This window comes from Macaca nemestrina, chromosome 15 (genome assembly GCF_043159975.1).
Source record: "Macaca nemestrina isolate mMacNem1 chromosome 15, mMacNem.hap1, whole genome shotgun sequence".
NCBI classification, from domain to species: Eukaryota; Metazoa; Chordata; class Mammalia; order Primates; family Cercopithecidae; genus Macaca; species Macaca nemestrina.
The window spans coordinates 117,628,487-117,647,088 of NC_092139.1; the positions used below are offsets into that span (position 1 = coordinate 117,628,487).

Sequence of the window (18,602 nt, forward strand, 5' to 3'; positions counted from 1 at the left end):
CACCATGCCCAGTTCATTTTTGTATTTTTAGTAGAGATGGGGTTTCACCATGTTGGCCAGGCTGGTCTTGAACGCCGGACCTCAGGACATCTGCCCGCCTCGGCCTCCCAAAGTGCTGGGATTACAGGTGTGAGCCACCGCGCCCGGCCTGTTTTAATTTTTTGATTATTAAACCCACCTTTTATTCCTGTGATAAATCATGACATATTATCTTTGATAAACAGTGCTTAATTTAATTTGTTACATTTTTGTTAAGGATTTTTTTTCTATGTTCATGGGGATATCAAGCTGTTTCTTTTATTGTAATGTCTGCTGGTTTTGGTATCAGTAATGCTGCTTATATAAAGAATTGGGAGATGTTTCTTCCTTTATTTTCTGGAAGAATTTGTATGTTTTCTTTCTGTAATGTTTGGTAGAATTCACCACTGAAGCCATCTGGGCCTGGAAGTTTCTCTGTGGGAAGGTTTTTCTTTTCTTTTCTTTTTTTTTTTTTTGAGACGGAGTCTCGCTCTGTCACCCAGACTGGAGTGCAGTGGCCGGATCTCAGCTCACTGCAAGCTCCGCCTCCCGGGTTCACGCCATTCTCCTGCGTGAGCCTCCCGAGTAGCTGGGACTACAGGCGCCCGCCACCTCGCCTGGCTAGTCTTTTGTATTTTTTTTTAGTAGAGACGGGGTTTCACCGGGTTAGCCAGGATGATCTCGATCTCCTGACCTCGTGATCCGCCCGTCTCGGCCTCCCAAAGTGCTGGGATTACAGGCTTGAGCCACTGTGCCCGGCCTTTTTCAACTATAAGTTCAATTTGTAAATAAAAGGCTAATCAGCTTATTCTTGAGTTTCTGTGGTTTTTGTCTTTCAAGTAATTTGTCCATCTGAGTTGCAGAATTTCTTTTCTTTTTTTGTTTTGGGACAGAGTCTTGCTCTCTCACCCAGGCTGGAGTGCAGTGGCGCCATCTTGGCTCACTGCAGCCTCCGCCTCCCAGGTTCCAGGGATTCTCCTGCCTCAGCCTTTCAGGTAGCTGGGATTACAGGTGCACCCCAGCTAATTTTTGTATTTTTAGTATAGACAGGGTTTCACCATGTTGGCCAGGCTCGTCTCGAACTTCACCATGTTGGCCAGGCTGGTCTCAATCTACCCACCTCGGCCTCCCAAAGTACTGTGATTACAGGCGTGAGCCACTGTGCCTGGCCTCCATACTGTTTTTTATAGTGGTTGTACTAGTTTACATTCCCACCAGCAGTGTAAAAGTTTTCCCTTTTCACTGCATCCACACCAACCTAGATGTGTTTTTTATTTGTTTGTGTCATCAATTCTTTCTTTCTTTTTTTTCTTTTTTTTTTTTTGAGACGGATTTCACTCTTGTCGCCCAGGCTGGAGTGCAATGGCACAATCTCGGCCCACTGCAACCTCCGCCTCCCAGGTTGCAGGGATTCTCCTGCCTCAGCCTTTCAGGTAGGTGGGATTACAGGTGCACCCCAGCTAATTTTTGTATTTTTAGTATAGACAGGGTTTCACCATGTTGGCCAGGCTGGTCTCGAATTCCTGACCTCAGGTGATCTGCCCACCTCGGCCTCCCAAAGAGCTGGGATTACAGGCGTGAGCCACCACGCCCACTTGTCCATTTCATCTGAGTTGCAGAATGTATTTTTATAAAATTTTTTATATGTTTCCTTACTATCCTTTTATACCTGTAGGATCTGTAATGATACCCCCTCTCTTATTCCTAGTAGTGGTAAATTCTATCTTCTCCATTTTTTCCCTAATCAATATTTGTAGAAGCTTACCCATTTTATTGCTCTTTCCCAAGAACCAGAGTTTGGTTTCATTGATTTTTTTTCTTTTTTTAAAATTTCATTGATTTCACATCTTTATTATTTTTTTCTTGCTGCTTACTGTGGGATTAAATTTGCTTTACTTTTGTGATTTTTTTTCTTTGATACTGTGCATAATGTGTTATTTATTTGAAAATATTTTGGGTTTTTTCAGATGTTATTCTATTGCTGAGTTTTTATTCAGTTCCCTTGTCAGAAACCGTTCTCTGATTTTGGTTCTTTTAAATGTATTGAGGTTTGCTTTATTGTCCAGAGAAGAGTCTGTCTTGGTGGAGGTTTTGTGTACACTTGTAAATAATGTGTATTCTGTTGTTGTTGGTCTGCTCAATAAACGTCCGTTAGGTTAACTTGGATAATAGTGTTGATTTGAATCTTCCGTGTCTTTACTGATTTTTATGTACTTGTTCAGTTACTTACTGAATAGTTCTGTGGAAATCTCCATCTGTGATGGTGACTTATCTTGTCTCCCATTAGTTCCGTCAGCTTTGCTTCATGTGTTTTGAAGGTCTCTTTGCAGGTAGATGCCCCTTTGGGAGAATGCGTTCTGAATGAATTGACCCCCTTGTAATTTTGTGATGTTGTTTATTGTATTTAGTATGTTATTCTTGAATCTTTGCCCGGTGTTAATATCGCCACTCCAGCTTTCTCTCGGTTTGTATTAACGTGGTGTACCTTTTCCCATCCATTTGTTTTAAACTCTTCTCCTGTTTGCCCCGAGAACACTCACTGGGAGTGCTTGCAGCTGCAGCGTTTACCCCGAGATAAGTTTGCCACGAAATCTCTCGTTTTCCTGATGACTTCTGCGTTGCTCAAGTATGTCGACTTTGGAAACAAAAGACCTCATTCTATTTACGGCATTCTGTTTTTAGTCGTGGTATTTCCATTTACAAAATATAGGGATTCTCAGTTGCTGAAAGCGTCAAATCCCAGAAGACACAGCGTTCCCACGCATGGTGTTAACATCATTCTCAGTTGCTGGCCAAAGATTCCTTTGATGAATCCAGTTTTTCCAAAATAGATGATTCTGATGATTCAGATGACTCTGATGTTAGTTCTGTTTAGAAATAATTCCAAGAACAGTTTTTATGTTTTATTTTCACATTGAAAATCAGTCAGATTTACTTCAGCCTCAAAGAGTGTGTTTATGTAAAAGTAAATGAGCGCTGGCAGTGAGCTGCAATTTTTTTTCCTAAACGAGAGAAGGATTAAGCTATGTGTCTTTATGTTTAAAGCGTGTTTCTTGTAGGCAGCATATAGGAAGTCTTGCTTTTTTATTCAGTCTGACAATCCCTGTCTCTCTAAAAACACAGCTTTATTATTTATTTATTTATTTATTTTGAGACGGAGTCTTGCTCTGTCGCCCAGGCTGGAGTGCAGTGGCTCGATCTCAGCTCACTGCAACCTCCACCTCCCAGGCTCAAATGATTCTCCTGCCTCAGCCTCCCAGGTAGCTAGTATTACAGATATGTACCACCACGCCTGGCTAATTTTTGTATTTTTAGTAGAGACGGGGTTTCACCATGTTGGCCAGGCTGGTCTTGAACTCCTGACCTCATATGATCCCCACCCCGCCTTGGCCTCCCAAAGTGCTGGGATTACAGGTGTGAGCCACCGCTCCTGGCCTAAAAAACAGCTTTATTTGGATATAATTGATATACAATAAACCACACATATTTACAGTGCATAATCTGATATATATCCATATCCATATATTATGCATAAACAGCTGCTGTGAACGTTATGCTTGCTCATCCATAAACCCATCCTGCATGCAGCATGGACACACTGACTGTGTCTTGTGCCCCTCGGGGCCCCTCCTCCCCCAATCACAGATTTGCCCGTTCGCTTTCCGTACTTTGCATGATTGTTTCCAGATTCATCCGTGTTGCATGTATCCATTCATTCTTTTGTTGTTGCTGCGTAATGATCCATTGTAGGGATATATCACAATTTGTCTTCTAGTTTTTAGATATTACATATAAAGCTGCTGTGAATTTTATATGTAAGTCTTCATACAGAGGCTGGGCGTGTTGGCTCAGGCCTGTAATCCCAGCACTTTGGGAGGCCGAGATGGGCAGATCACCTGAGGTCAGGAATTCAAGACCAGCCTGACCAACATGGTGAAACACTGTCTCTACTAAAAATACAAAAATTAGCGGGTGTGGTGACAGGCATCTTCCAGCTACTCGGGAGGCTGACGCAGGAGAATCATTTGAACCCGGGAGGCGGAGGTTGCAGTGAGCCAACGCACCACTGCACTCCAGCCTGGGTGACAGAGTGAGCCTCTGTCTCAAAAGAAAAAAAAATTTCTTCATACAGAGATAGGTTTTCATTTCTCTAGGAGTAATAGTAACTAGGGGTGGAATAGCTGGATTATGTGGTCAGTATAATCACTGAAGAAGAGATTGGAGGAACGAATAGAGAATCCAGAAATAGATCCATACATATGCAAGCAACCAATTCTTAACAGAGTTACATGGGCACTTAATGGCGAAAGGATTGTTCTTTCAACAAATTGTGTTGGAACAGTTAGACATCCGTGTGCAAAAAAAATGAACTTGAATCCCTCAAAGATCTAAATATAAAACTGTAAAACTTCTAAAAGACAACACAGAAGAAAATCTTTGAATTAGGCAAAGATTTCTTTGGATACAAGCCCAACAGCACAATCCATAAAAAAATGAGTGAAGTGGACTTCATCAAAAGTAAAAACTTGTGCTCTTCAAAATACACTAGTAAGAGAATTAGAAGACGAGGTGGGTGGATCACCTGGTCAGGAGTTTGAGACCAGCCTGGCAAACATGCTGAAACCCTATCTCTACTAAAAATACAAAAATGGGCCGGGTGCGGTGGCTCACGCCTGTAATCCCAGCACTTTGGGAGGCCGAGACGGGCGGATCACGAGGTCAGGAGATTGAGACCATCTTGGCTAACGCGGTGAAACCCCGTCTCTACTAAAAATACAAAAAATCAGCCGGGCGAGGTGGCGGGCGCCTGTAGTCCCAGCTACTCGGGAGGCTGAGGCAGGAGAATGGCGTGAACCCGGGAGGCGGAGCTTGCAGTGAGCCGAGATCCGGCCACTGCACTCCAGCCTGGGCGACAGAGCGAGACTCCGTCTCAAAACAAAACAAAACAAAACAAAAATGAGCCCGGAGTGGGCTGGGCATGGTGGCTCACACCTGTAATCCCAGCACTTTGGGAGGCGTGCAGATCACGAGGTCAAGAGATCGAGACCATCATGGCCAACATTGTAAAACCCCATCTCTACTCATAATACAAAAAAATTAGCTGAGCATGGTGGTGGGTGCCTGTACTCCCAGCTACTTGGAAGGCTGAGGCAGGAGAATCACTTGAACTCGGGAGGTGGAGGTTGCAGTGAGCGGAGATTGTGCCACTGCACTCCAGCCTGGCCACAGAGGGAGACTCCATCTCAAAAAAAAAAAAAAAAAACAAAGCGGGAGTGCAGTGGAGCGATCTCGGCTCACTGCAGCCTCCACCTTCTGAGTTCAAGTGATTCTCCTGCCTCAGCCTCCCAAGTACCTGGGATTACAGGCACCCACCATCACGCCCAACTAATTTTTGTATTTTTAGTAGAGACCAGTTTCGCCATATTGGCCAGGCTGGTCTCAAACTCCTGAACTCAGTTGATCCGTCTGCCTCAGCCTCCCAAAGTGCTGGGATTACAGGCGTGAGCCAGCAAACCCAGCCTAATTTTTGTATTTTTTTTTTTTTTGCAGAGACAGTGTTTTGCCATATTGCCCAGGCACACACCACTATATCCAGTCTTACAATAGCTGTTTTAATGTCTTATGTCTGGGCCTGTTTCTATTGGTTGGTTTTTCTCCTGGTCAGTGTCTGGGCCTGTTTCTATTGGTTGGTTTTTCTCCTGGTCAGTGTCTGGGCCTGTTTCTATTGGTTGGTTTTTCTCTGGCTCAGTGTCTGGGCCTGTTTCTATTGGTTGGTTTTTCCACGGCGCAGTGTCTGGGCCTGTTTCTATTGGTTGGTTTTTCTTCTGGTCAGAGGTTGTGTTTCCCGCTTCATTGCATGTCTAGTTGGTTTTGTTTGTCAGCCATCTTGGATTTTACTTTACTGGATGCAGGATTTTGTTATATCCCTTTAAATGCTGTTGAGACTTGTTTTAGGTTGCAGTAAAGTTGGTCATAGACCATTTCCTCCTCTTGAGGCTGGCGTTTAAGCCGTGTTCGGGTGGCTCCTAAAAAAGAGGGGCCGTTGTTGTGAACCCCTGTTCAGTCCGGACCCTTCTGAGCCTGCTGTCGTCCACTCCCGGTGGTGGAAACGCCGGCTGTTCCCAGCCTCCAGGGAGCCCTGGTGGTTCTTTTTCCCGTTGGTTCTCTGAGGTGGTTTCCTCGAATGCCGATGCAGATCAGTATTGAGCCAAAGACACGAGGATCCTCCGCAGGTCTGCGGGGCTCCCTCCTCCCGGCGCTCGGGACGTGCTCCAGACCGCGGGCTCTGCCGAGCTCCACTCCCCGCCCCGCAGCCTGGAAGCCAGGAGGGCCCGCCGCGAGCGAGGGCCGGCGGCTCCCTCTTCAGCTTTCGCACTTCTGTGATCGCCGTCCTGTGCGTTCTCTTCTCCAGTGTCTGAAAACGTCGCTTCGTGCACGGCGCCTGGCTTATGAGTTGTCTGAGGTAAACCTGGTTTCCTTGTTATATTCATCGTGGCTAGAAGTGGAAGTGACTGTGAGTCCAGCTTTGTTCTTTCTTTCCAAAATAATTTTATTTATTCCCGACTCTTCGTATTTCCGTGTCAATTTTAGACTTCTGTTTATCAGCTACTGCAAAAAGCATTTGGGAATCTTGACTGGGAGCATACTGAATTTATAGGTCAATTTGGGAAAATACTGATATCAACATTGAGTTTTCTAATCCATGAACTTGGTATATTTCCCCATCTATTTAAGCCTTTAATTTCTCTCGGCAGTGTTTTGCAGCTTTCAGTATACAGGTCTTGTACATATTTTTTAAAATTCACCTCTTATTTCATGCTTTCATGCTTTTGGACATTATATGTGGAATTTTAAAATGTTTCATTTTCTGGCCAGGCACAGTGGCTCCCGCCTGTAAACCCAACACTTTGGGAGGCTGAAGTGGGTGGATCACTTGAGGTCAGGAGTTCAAGACTAGCCTGGCCAACATGGGGAAACCCCGTCTCTACTAAAAATACAAAAGGAATTAGCCGGGTGTCATGGCACACACACACGTGGGAGGCTGAGGCAGGAGAATCACTCGAACCCAGTAAGCGGAGGTCACGGTGAGCTGAGATTGTGCTGCTGCACACTGCAGCCTGGGCGACAGAGTGATCCATCTCAAACAAATTTTTTTTTTGTCATTTTCTAATTAATCTATAGAAATACAGTTGCTGTTGGCTGGGCGCAGTGGCTCACGCCTGTAATCCCAGCACTTTGGGAGGCCGAGGTGGGCAGATCATGAGGTCAGGAGATCGAGACCATCCTGGCTAACACGGTGAAACCCTGTCTCTACTAAAAATACAAAAAATTAGCCGGGCGAGGTGGCGGGCGCCTGTAATCCCAGCTACTCGGGAGGCTGAGGCAGGAGAATGGCGTGAACCTGGGAGGTGGAGCTTGCAGTGAGCCGAGATCGCGCCACTGCACTCCAGCCTGGGGGACACAGCGAGACTCTGTCTCAAAAAAAAAGACAGTTGCTGTTTTTTTTGAGACAGGATCTCACTGTTGGCCAGGCTGGAGTGCAGTGGCACAATCATAGCTCACCATAGCGTCAAATTTTGGGGTTGAAATCATCATGCCTCCTCAGTTTTCGAAGTAGCTGAGATACAGGCACACACCACTGCACCTGGCTAATTTTGTTTTGTTTGTAAAGACAGAGTTTCACTATTACTCAGGCTAGTCTTCAAACTCCTGCCCTCAAGTGATCCTCCGACCTCAGCCTCCTGAGTTCTGGAGTAGCTTGGGACTACAGGCTCACCATACTCGGCTTTTTTTTTTTTTTTTTTGTAGAGAAGAGGGTCTTGTGTTTTTGCCCAGGCGGATCTCAAACTCGTGATTTCAAGCGGTCTTCCCACCTCAGCCTCCCAAGTACTAGGGTTACAGGCATGAGCCACCATGCCTGGCCTGTGTTAATCTTTTATTTTTCTTTTCTATCTGGCTATACTTTGTAGAACTTATTATTGGGAATGCTTTTCAGAAAGAACCTGCATTTATTTCTGGTGGAAGCTAGCAGTTTTTATTAACCTTGGAACACTTTTTAGGGCAACCATACATCTTGCTTTGCCACAGATAGGTTTGGCTTAAGCCTGTTTCCCCAGCAGTATTATTATTATTATTTTTTTTTTGAGACGGAGTCTCGCTCAGTCGCCCAGGCTGGAGTGCAGTGGTGCGATCTCCGTTCACTGCAAGCTCCGCCTCCCGGGTTCACGCCATTCTCCTGCCTCAGCCTCCTGAGCAGCTGGGACTACAGGTGCCCGCCGCCACACCCGGCTAACTTTTTGCATTTTTAGTAGAGACGGGGTTTCACCGTGTTAGCCAGGATGGTCTCAATCTCCTGACCTCATGATCCACCCACCTCGGCCTCCCAAAGTGCTGGGATTACAGGCATGAGCCACCGCGCCCAGCCCCCAGCAGTATTATTAATAGCTCCCTTTCACTCTCAGAAATGCCCTGGTTTAGAAAATACATGATGTGGTGACTTCAGTTCTTGGTTCCTGCATGGTGGAGGAATGTCAGGTTCAGCTCCTCCCTGTGGGGGTGACCCATGCTGGCCAGGCTGGGGATGGCGCACCTCTCCTGCCCATTTGCCACTCCCTTGAAGAATTCTCCCACTTTCTGGCATGCCCAGTAATACCTTATAAAGTAAGTTTGTGGTGGGCGCATTGGCTCACGCCTGTAACTCCAGCACTTTGGGAGGCTGAGTCGGGAGGAGGGCTCATGCCCAGGAAGTCCAACCTGGGTGACAGTGAGACTCCGTCTCTTCAAAAAAAGTTTGTTGGAGGTTTTCTAGAGTCTGGCTTTATTACAGGATATTTATGCTGCCATATTACTGAAAACATGTTTTTGTTGCTACTTGGTTTTAGTTCCTTATTAAACTGGGTTCTCCTACCCCAGGTGACTCCATCGTCCTCTGAGCTTCAGCTCAGTTACACCCTTACAGCTCCTGCCCCTGTTCTCTCCTGTCTTTGTAACACCATGTTCCTTCACTTCCAGCATTTACCATAGCTGGAATCTTGTGGTTCTTGGCTGTCGGGTCCCGTGACTGTCTCCTCTCAGCCGCGTTTTCCAGCACGACGCAGCGTCACTTGGGGACGGGGCATTGAATGGGTGACAGAAGGACAGGCTGGAAGCGGTTTATACCCACAGGACATCTTTCCATTCTTAGATGCAGGAACCACCATAGTCCATTTTATATTCAGCTTTTCGTCCGGGTTGATGATTTCATACGTTAGCTGGAGTTTTTCTAATTCGTATTTCATGTATCAGGTCTTCTAGCAAGGTAGGATGAATTGCTTTCAAGGAATTCAGCTTTGCTGATTGTAACAGCTGTGAGTACCTCTCGTGAACTGTTTGAAGGATGAGGGTATAAATTCTAGATGAAGCAACCTCTTTATACCATTCTAGGTTTTAGTTCATGTTCCCCAATCCTTTATTAATAGGCCACTTGCATATTTTTCATGTCTCTATTTTTTGCTTATTTTACAATTTGGGAGTATTTTCACTGCGTAAATGGATTGCAGGAAGTCAAGGAACAAGTTTTTCTATTCCAGTTTTCCATTGTACAGTTTTTTTCTACACATATTTAGGCTGATGTAGCCATGATGATAGAGATTAAAATGTGTGATTTAGTTCCGTGCTTAATTTGATTTCATCTCTTACAGGTAATGCACAAGGGTCACGTGTATGCTCTCAAGATGACCAGGCAGATCCTGTCCTCAGGACCAGAAGCCCGTCTCTGCTGCACACATCGTCGTCTACACCATGAGGATTTAGTAGCAGGACTCCTGGAAAGCAGTGATCTATGCTCAAAGACCATGAGTCACAGATTCTTTTTTTCAGTACTATTTATGATTAGCCATATTTATAGGAACATCCTGAAAGATGGAATTATGATGAAAAAGTGAAGATAATCTACATTCGGGGGCACAAATGAGCATTTGGATCAGTTTTTTACGAACCTAAGACACAGCCAGAGTAGTTATGGTCAGTCATGGAGAATAACTTGAAAACTTGTCCCAAAGAGGACGGTGATTTCGTTTCTGACAAAATAAAGTTTAAAATAGAAGAGGAAGATGATGATGGAATTCCTCCTGATAGTTTGGAAAGAATGGACTTTAAAAGTGAGCAGCAGGACATGAAGCAGACGGACAGCGGTGGGGAGCGAGCGGGCCTCGGCGGGACGGGCTGCAGCTGCAAGCCCCCAGGGAAGTACTTGTCTGCAGAGAGTGAGGACGACTATGGCGCGCTGTTCTCCCAGTACAGCAGCACCCTCTACGACGTGGCCATGGAGGCCGTGACCCAGAGCCTCCTTTCCAGCCGGAACATGAGCTCCAGGAAGAAGTCTCCAGCCTGGAAGCATTTTTTTATCTCTCCCCGAGACAGCACTAAAGCAATATGCATGTACTGTGTGAAAGAGTTCAGCAGAGGCAAAAACGAGAAAGACTTGAGTACCAGTTGTCTCATGAGGCACGTGAGGCGCGCACACCCGACCGTGCTCATTCAGGAAAACGGCAGCGTGTCTGCCGTGTCCTCGTTCCCCTCTCCCTCCCTCCTGCTTCCACCGCAGCCTGCGGACACGGGCGACCTCAGCACCATCCTCTCACCCATCAAACTTGTCCAGAAAGTGACATCTAAGATCCCGTCCCCCGATCGAATAACAGAGGAGTCTGTGTCTGTAGTTTCTTCTGAAGAAATCTCCTCTGACATGTCCGTTTCAGAGAAGTGCGGCAGAGAAGAAGCCCTGGTAGGGGCGTCTCCCCACCTCCCTGCTCTCCATTACGATGAAACTGCAGAGAACTTAGCGGAGAAGAGCCTTCCACTTCCAAAGAGCACCTCCGGGTCTAGGAGAAGGTCCGCTGTCTGGAAGCACTTCTACCTGTCACCACTGGACAACTCCAAAGCCGTCTGCATTCACTGCATGAACGAGTTCAGCCGGGGGAAGAACGGGAAGGACCTGGGCACAAGCTGCCTCATCAGGCACATGTGGAGAGCACACCGCGCCATCGTGCTGCAGGAGAACGGGGGCACGGGCATCCCGCCTCTGTACTCCACGCCTCCCACCCTGCTGCCTTCCTTGCTGCCGCCAGAGGGGGAGCTCAGCTCTGTGTCCTCGTCTCCGGTAAAGCTGGTCAGAGAGTCCCCTTCGGCCTCCTCCTCCCCTGACAGGCTGACTGAGGACCTGCAGTCTCACTTGAACCCTGGAGATGGGCTGATGGAAGACGCGGCGGCCCTCTCGTCTTCCGACGACGTGGGGGAGGCCTCGGCGTCCTCTCCCGAGAAGCAGCAGGCTGACGGGCTGAGTCCTAGATTGTTTGAATCTGGCGCCGTCTTCCAGCAGAATAAAAAGGTCATGAAGAGACTGAAGTCGGAGGTCTGGCATCACTTCTCCCTGGCGCCCACGGACAGCCTCAAGGCCGAGTGTCGGTACTGCGGCTGCGCCATCAGCCGGGGGAAGAAGGGTGACGTGGGCACCAGTTGCCTGATGAGACATCTCTACCGACGCCACCCAGAAGTTGTCGGGAGCCAGAAGGGCTTTCTGGGTGCCAGTCTGGCAAACTCTCCGTATGCCACTTTGGCCTCTGCAGAAAGTTCCTCTTCCAAACTGACTGACTTGCCAACAGTGGTCACAAAAAACCATCAAGTTATGTTTCCTGTTAATAGTAAAAAGACCTCAAAACTGTGGAATCATTTTTCTATTTGCTCCGCAGACTCCACAAAAGTCGTGTGCTTGCACTGTGGCCGGACCATCAGCCGGGGGAAGAAGCCGACTAACTTGGGCACCAGCTGTCTTCTGAGACATTTACAGCGGTTCCATAGCAACGTGCTGAAAACCGAGGTCTCAGAGACGGCGCGGCCTTCCTCTCCGGACATCCGGGTGCCGCGGGGCACAGAATTATCAGGCGCTTCCTCCTTCGATGACACCAATGAGAAGTTTTATGATTCTCACCCAGTTGCCAAAAAAATCACAAGTCTCATAGCTGAAATGATTGCACTTGACCTCCAGCCATATTCTTTTGTAGACAATGTTGGCTTTAACAGGCTGCTTGAATACTTGAAACCTCAGTACTCCCTCCCTGCCCCTTCCTACTTCTCCAGGACAGCTATCCCAGGTATGTATGATAATGTGAAGCAGATAATTATGTCCCACCTGAAGGAAGCTGAGAGTGGTGTGATCCACTTCACATCTGGAATATGGATGAGTAACCAGACCCGTGAGTACCTGACCCTCACGGCCCACTGGGTTTCCTTCGAGTCATCGGCCCGGCCGCGCTGCGACGACCACCACTGCTCGGCGCTCTTGGACGTGTCGCAGGTGGACTGTGACTACAGTGGCAACAGCATTCAGAAGCAGCTGGAGTGCTGGTGGGAAGCGTGGGTGACCTCCACTGGCCTTCAGGTGGGCATCACTGTCACCGACAACCCCAGCATCGGGAAGACGCTGAGCGAGGGGGAGCACTCGAGCGTGCAGTGCTTCAGCCACACGGTGAACCTGATCGTCAGCGAGGCCATTAAGAGCCAGCGGATGGTGCAGAACCTGCTGAGCCTCGCCCGGAAGATCTGCGAGCGGGTGCACCGGTCGCCCAAGGCGAAGGAGAAACTGGCCGAGCTGCAGAGGGAGTATGCGCTGCCCCAGCACCACCTCATCCAGGACGTCCCGTCCAAGTGGAGCACGTCCTTCCACATGCTCGAGCGGCTCATCGAGCAGAAAAGGGCCATTAACGAGATGTCCGTCGAGTGTAACTTCCGAGAGCTGATCAGCTGTGACCAGTGGGAGGTCATGCAGTCTGTGTGCTGTGCGCTGAAGCCCTTCGAGGCCGCGAGCCGGGAGATGAGCACGCAGATGTCCACCCTCAGCCAGGTCATCCCCATGGTGCACATCCTCAACAGGAAGGTGGAGATGCTCTTCGAGGAGACGATGGGCATTGACACCATGCTGCGCTCTCTGAAAGAGGCCATGGTGAGCCGCCTGTCTGCCACCCTCCACGACCCGCGGTACGTCTTCGCCACGCTGCTGGACCCTCGCTACAAGGCCTCCCTGTTTACGGAGGAGGAGACGGAGCAGTACAAGCAGGATTTAATCAGGGAACTCGAACTCATGAATTCTACCTCAGAGGACGCGGCTGCCTCCCACAGGTGTGATGCTGGCTCCCCGTCGAAAGACTCTGCCGCAGAGGAGAGCCTGTGGTCACTTGTGGCCAAGGTGAAGAAGAAAGACCCAAGAGAAAAGCTGCCTGAAGACATGGTGCTCGCGTATCTGGAGGAGGAAGTGCTTGAACACAGCTGTGACCCGCTCACCTACTGGAACCTGAAGAAGGCGTCCTGGCCTGGGCTGTCCGCGCTGGCCGTCAGATTTTTGGGCTGCCCCCCAAGCATCGTCCCTTCAGAAAAGCTGTTCAACACGCCCACTGAGAACGGCAGCCTTGGCCAATCCAGGCTCATGATGGAACATTTTGAAAAACTTATCTTTTTGAAAGTGAATCTTCCCTTAATATACTTTCAGTATTGAAACTCACAACGGCACCACCAGGCCAGAGGCGTGGCTGCCCCAGCGTTAGCAGCCTGTACCGGGTCTGTGACCCGCTCCGCCCAGGGCCGTGCACGACATCAGACCAGGCACTCTCAGGGCCGCCCTCCAGCTCACCAGTGTCTCCACGTGCCTTACCCCTTTTCCTTCAGGCCAGGTTTTGCGGGGTGTTCTATTAAGACATCCACTAGAAATAGCTTGTCCTGTCAACTATGAAATATGGTGACTAGATTTTAATTCATAACTGTAAAGTTTTTTAAAATTTTGGGCTAGTAATTTGTTTTACTAGAATGACAAGATGTAAACAATTTTATTCTGTAGGCTTTTTACTCAATTATGTACAAACCACGAATCAGGTACTGTATTTTAGTTAAGTATTGCTTTAATTGCAACAGAATAGCTTTTGTGGCTATCAAATGAAATCTGTAAATAGGAGGTGGAGGGCAAGCCATCCTGACTGAGCAGTTTTTAACCGCAGGTTCTAAAGTGTCCCGCGGAGTACAGATAATATTCTGGAAGGTAACTGTTTACTACGACAGAGACGTGGCATTTGGAAACGAAACTTAGATGTTTCATGGAGCTTATTTTGAGAACTTTCCCATTTCAGGTTTCTGCATTCAGGCTTTACATGGTCAGTTAACTCAGAGATACCCCAACTGTTTATCATCAGCTCCTCTGAAATGTGATCCGTTTGTAACTGTGCTCATCACTTCGCCAGTGCGTTCGATGACACGCTGACGGCAGGTGGTCCCTGCTGAAACCCCCACGCCTCCGCTTTAGCATCTCCACACTCTGAAGCTGTCTTTCGAAATGTGTGCACTGAGCCCCTTGTTTGATCACATTTGTGTAAAGTTTTTTTAGAAGCGATGGCTTATTAACAGGGAAGAAGCTTGTTATATTACAGTTGTAAGAATAGCCTTAGGTGTTTAGATTTTTTTTTTTTTACGATAGGGAAGATGCAGCCATCACTGGGATATTTTAGAATCCCAAGGACATCAGAATGAAGTATCAGTTGTCAGATTCTTTTAACAATTATGTCTTCAGAGAAAAAAAGATTCATTTTCTCATTTTAAACAAATTAAATATTCTGGGTGAGACAGATCACTCATTTGCCTACGACCTTTTAGAAAAGTTGTTTTGTTGAAATACTGTACCTACGCTTAATCTAAATTTGCATTGACTATGTTTTAGTGTATTTATAAATGGTGAACTCAGTTTCTGAAATTAAACTTTTTATTTGCAATTTTCTAGTGCTGGCAGACACTGGCTTTTTATTTTTAGGATAAGAAAATAGGCATATTCTTTGTGGTCCATCATCTAGAGCCCATACTTGGGCAGCATTTGAAATTTCACCTTAACCCCAGACAGGGCTCCGGGGAAGTGGAGATGTAATTCTTACAACAGCAGTTCTGATCACGGTCATGGTGATGACTTTCCAGGTCTCCTGTTCAAGTGGTGCCAGAATGCAGGAGCCAGTGGGCACTCCGAGGGGTTGCCTTGGCCGCAGCCTCTGTGCATGCCCTTCCTGGTGCCCTCTCACCTGGTAGCTGTGCACTCGTTCCTATGAGAACAGCCTGCTTCCAGAATGCCCAGGAGTGCTGGTCAGGGACAGTGCCCATGAGGCTGCAGAGGAGGTGGGGTCCATGGCCCACCCATCTCTCCGCAGCCAGCAGCTCTGGACAGTGTCATCCTGGTGTAGAAAGGGTTATGCACAGACAGGATAGGAGGGAGCCACAGTTCTTGCTCAGTTGTGCCCACGGCCAGCTTGCAGTCCTGTGTTTCTTAAGATTGTATTTGGAATGGTAATATCCTTAGAATTTTGGGATATTGAGCTTCATGGATTTTCTCTCCAAAACAAGCCAGCACAACTAACTGTAGCAGAATCGTACCCACTCGTTCACTGGACTGGGACGAAGTGTTCTCCCTTCTCCAGGGGTTGGGCTAGTTCCTGGGATGCAACAGAGATTTCCGTGGACACAGTCTCTGGTCTCATAGAGCATATAGTCTAATCCAGGATTGGCAAGCTGCAGCCACGGACCCAGTCCGGCACTCTGCCCGATTTTCTAAGTGAAACTTTCTTGGAATACAGTCACAGCTGTTTTTTAACATGTTGTCTTGGCTACTTTCAGGCTGCGACAGGATAATTGAGTAGTTGTGATAGAGGCCACAGGCCCACTGAAAGGGCCAAACAGGCTGAAAACACTCACTGTTTGGCCCTTTCCAGAACAGCAAGTTTGCTGGTCCTTGAGCTAGCCTGCCTTTATGTTTTGTTTTAAGCTTTCATCTTCATGCTGCTGTGTTTTTAGTTGAAGTGTTCTGAGTAACAGTGAGTGTATAAAAGGGGATTGCAGGAAAAAATGAGGGCTTGCTTTTTTTCAACAGAAATATGGCCCTTCTTGAGTGACACTGGGAGAGTCGTTTTATCTTGTACATTCCCTTTATTTGGTTGGTGGACGTTTGTTGAAACTAGGCATTCAATGGTCAAACCGTCTGTGCCCTCCAGTTGCTGACAGTCCTGCAGGAAGATGGACAAGAGGCCCAGTGCTGACAGTCACACGACTCTCACTGTACTTGAATGAGGGGACTGTGGGTGCAACTAGAAAATATGTTAATTCTTAGCCATTCCCACTTTGCCTCTCCATTCAAAACCCCAGCTGCGAGCTGTTTGTTTCCCTGCCTGGAAATGATGTTTTAGGCAGGTTCTTAATTTCTCAGGTCTGTCTCAGATAATAAAAAGCTCTTCATATGAGCCTCAGAACTGTCTCTTCAGTGAATGAAATTACCAGTCATTATATGAAGGGACTTCAAAAGATTTGTGGAAATATTGAAGTAAAACATAAAAAATAAAAACTTTATTTCTTGGTTGGGCACAGTGGCTTATGTTTGTAATCCCAGTACTTTGGGAGGCTGAAGTGGGAGGACTGCTTGAGACCAGGAGTTCAAGAAATTAGCCAGGTATAGTAGTGCATGCCTGTAGTCCCAGCTACTTGGGAGGCAGAGGCAGGAGGATCACTTGAGCCCAGGAGTTCGAGGTTGCAATGAGCTGTGATCACACCACTGCACTCCAGCCTGGGCAACAGAGCAAGATCCTGTCTCTTAAAACCACCAACAACGACAACAACAACAACAAAGCAACATTTTTATTTCTCAATGTAAGCTCCATCAAGGTCAAGATACTTTTGTAAGCTGTGACACCAGCCATTTAGTCCATCCCTGAAGAACTGAGGGCACTAGGAATTTAAACATGTCAATGCAGCCTGTTTAACATTATTAACTGAAGAAAAAATGAGTGCCTTTAAAGATTTTTTAAAACAAGGAAACAGAGTCAGAAGGAGTGAAATCGGGACTGTAAGGTGGATGCCTCATGATTTCCCAACAAAACTCTTGAAGAATTGCCCTTATTTGATGAGAATAAGAAGCCAGGAGCATTGTCATCGTGGAGAAAGACTCTGGTGACGCTTTCCTGGGTGTTTTTTTGCTAAAGCTTTGGATAACTTTCTCAAAACACTCTCATAATAAGATGTTACTGTGGCCGAGCATGGTGGCTCATGCCCGTAATCCCAGCACTTTGGGAGGCCGAGGTGGGCGGATCATGAGGTCAGGAGATCAAGACATCCTGGCTAACACGGTGAAACCCCATCTCCACTAAAAATACAAAAAATTAGCCAGGCGTGGTGGCGAGCGCCTGTAGTCCCAGCTACTCGGGAGGCTGAGGCAGGAGAATGACGTGAACCTGGGAGGCAGAGCTTGCAGTGAGCTGAGATTGCGCCACTGCACTCCAGCCTGGGTAACAGAGCGAGACTCCATCTCAAAAAAAAAAAAAAGAAAAAAAAAGATGTTACTGTTCTTTGGCCCTCCAGAAAGTCAACAAGCAAAATGCATTGAGCATCCTAAGAAACTGTTGCCATGACCTTACTTTGACTTGTCCACATTTGCCTTGACTGGGCCATTTCTACCTCTTGGTAGCCATTGCTTTGATTGTGGTTTGTCTTCAGGATGGTACTGGTAAAGCCCTGTTCCATCTCCTGTTATAATTCAAGGAAATGCTTCAGGGTCTTGATGCTGCTCGTCTAAAATTTCCATTGAAAGTTCTGCTCTTGTCTGCAGCTGATCTGGGCACAACGGTTTTGGTGCCCATGTAATGGAAAGCTTGCTCGACTTCAATTTTGAACCAGTTGAGATGTCTATGGTCTTGGCTATTGTTTGTTCTGTTCATTATCAGTCCTATTTAATCAGAGCATGAACAAGATGGATTTTTTCCTTGCAAATTGATGTGGATGGTCGCCGCTGTGGTCGTCATCTTCAGCGTTATCTTGTCACTTCTTAAAATGAGGTATCTATGTATATACCCTGCTGATTTCTTTAGGGCACTGTCCTCATACACTTTTTGTAAAGCATCAGTGATTTTCACCATTCTTCCACCCAAGGTTCACTATAGATTTGATGCTTCAGTTTTTGCAGAATTCATGTTGTTCTGATAGGAGCCCTTTTCAAACTGATGTCTTATTCTTACTGCCTCAAACCAGATCTATTCAGGCATGTTATAACAAGTTGGTATGAGTTTATTTTGGTGCAAAATAATTTTGAAATCCATGCATAGTTTTGTCATAGTATGCATTTTCCATGAACTTTTTGAAGACCATTCCTGCAATAATAAAACATTGAACTTCATTTAAAGCTAAAATTCCCTTCCCTTCCACTTCTGACTATGAGGCAGCAACTGGTATCAGACCAAACCTTTCCCAAGAACCATCAAGGCCATATAAAATATGTTTTTAAAAAGAGCTTTTTGAAGACATCAGAGAGCAATTAAGACAGCCAGGATTTGAGGAAACAAAATTCTAGCGAGATGAGACTTGCATAAAGGTGAGTCCTGCATTCACAACATTTTTTCCTGTTGAGCCATTTGCTGGTGTCCTGCTCTAAGGCCTGACAGAAGGTGGCAACCAGAGCTGGTGCGGTGTCACTGGGCTGGGAGACCAGCAGCAACACACAAGCTGTCGTGTTGGCCGGGATGCCAGGAGCCTCAGAGAAGTGGTCC

General features: G+C 46.9%; 1 protein-coding gene across 3 annotated transcripts in view; it reads left to right on the top strand.

The window, feature by feature from the left end:
* LOC105489772 (zinc finger BED-type containing 4) overlaps positions 1 to 14,811 on the top strand; it is a 36,534-nt gene extending 21,723 nt beyond the window's left edge. For 2 of the 3 annotated variants that reach the window (XM_011754860.3, XM_011754858.3), the window contains exon 2: positions 9,699 to 14,811. In XM_011754860.3, coding sequence (XP_011753162.2) covers positions 10,028 to 13,543 — 3,516 coding nt within the window. In that variant the 5' untranslated portion in view covers positions 9,699 to 10,027 and the 3' untranslated portion in view covers positions 13,544 to 14,811. Of the gene's footprint in view, positions 1 to 6,368; positions 6,482 to 9,698 lie in introns of those variants that run through there. The other variant, XM_011754859.3, reaches the window with a different exon arrangement.
* The last annotated feature ends 3,791 nt before the right edge of the window (positions 14,812 to 18,602 follow it).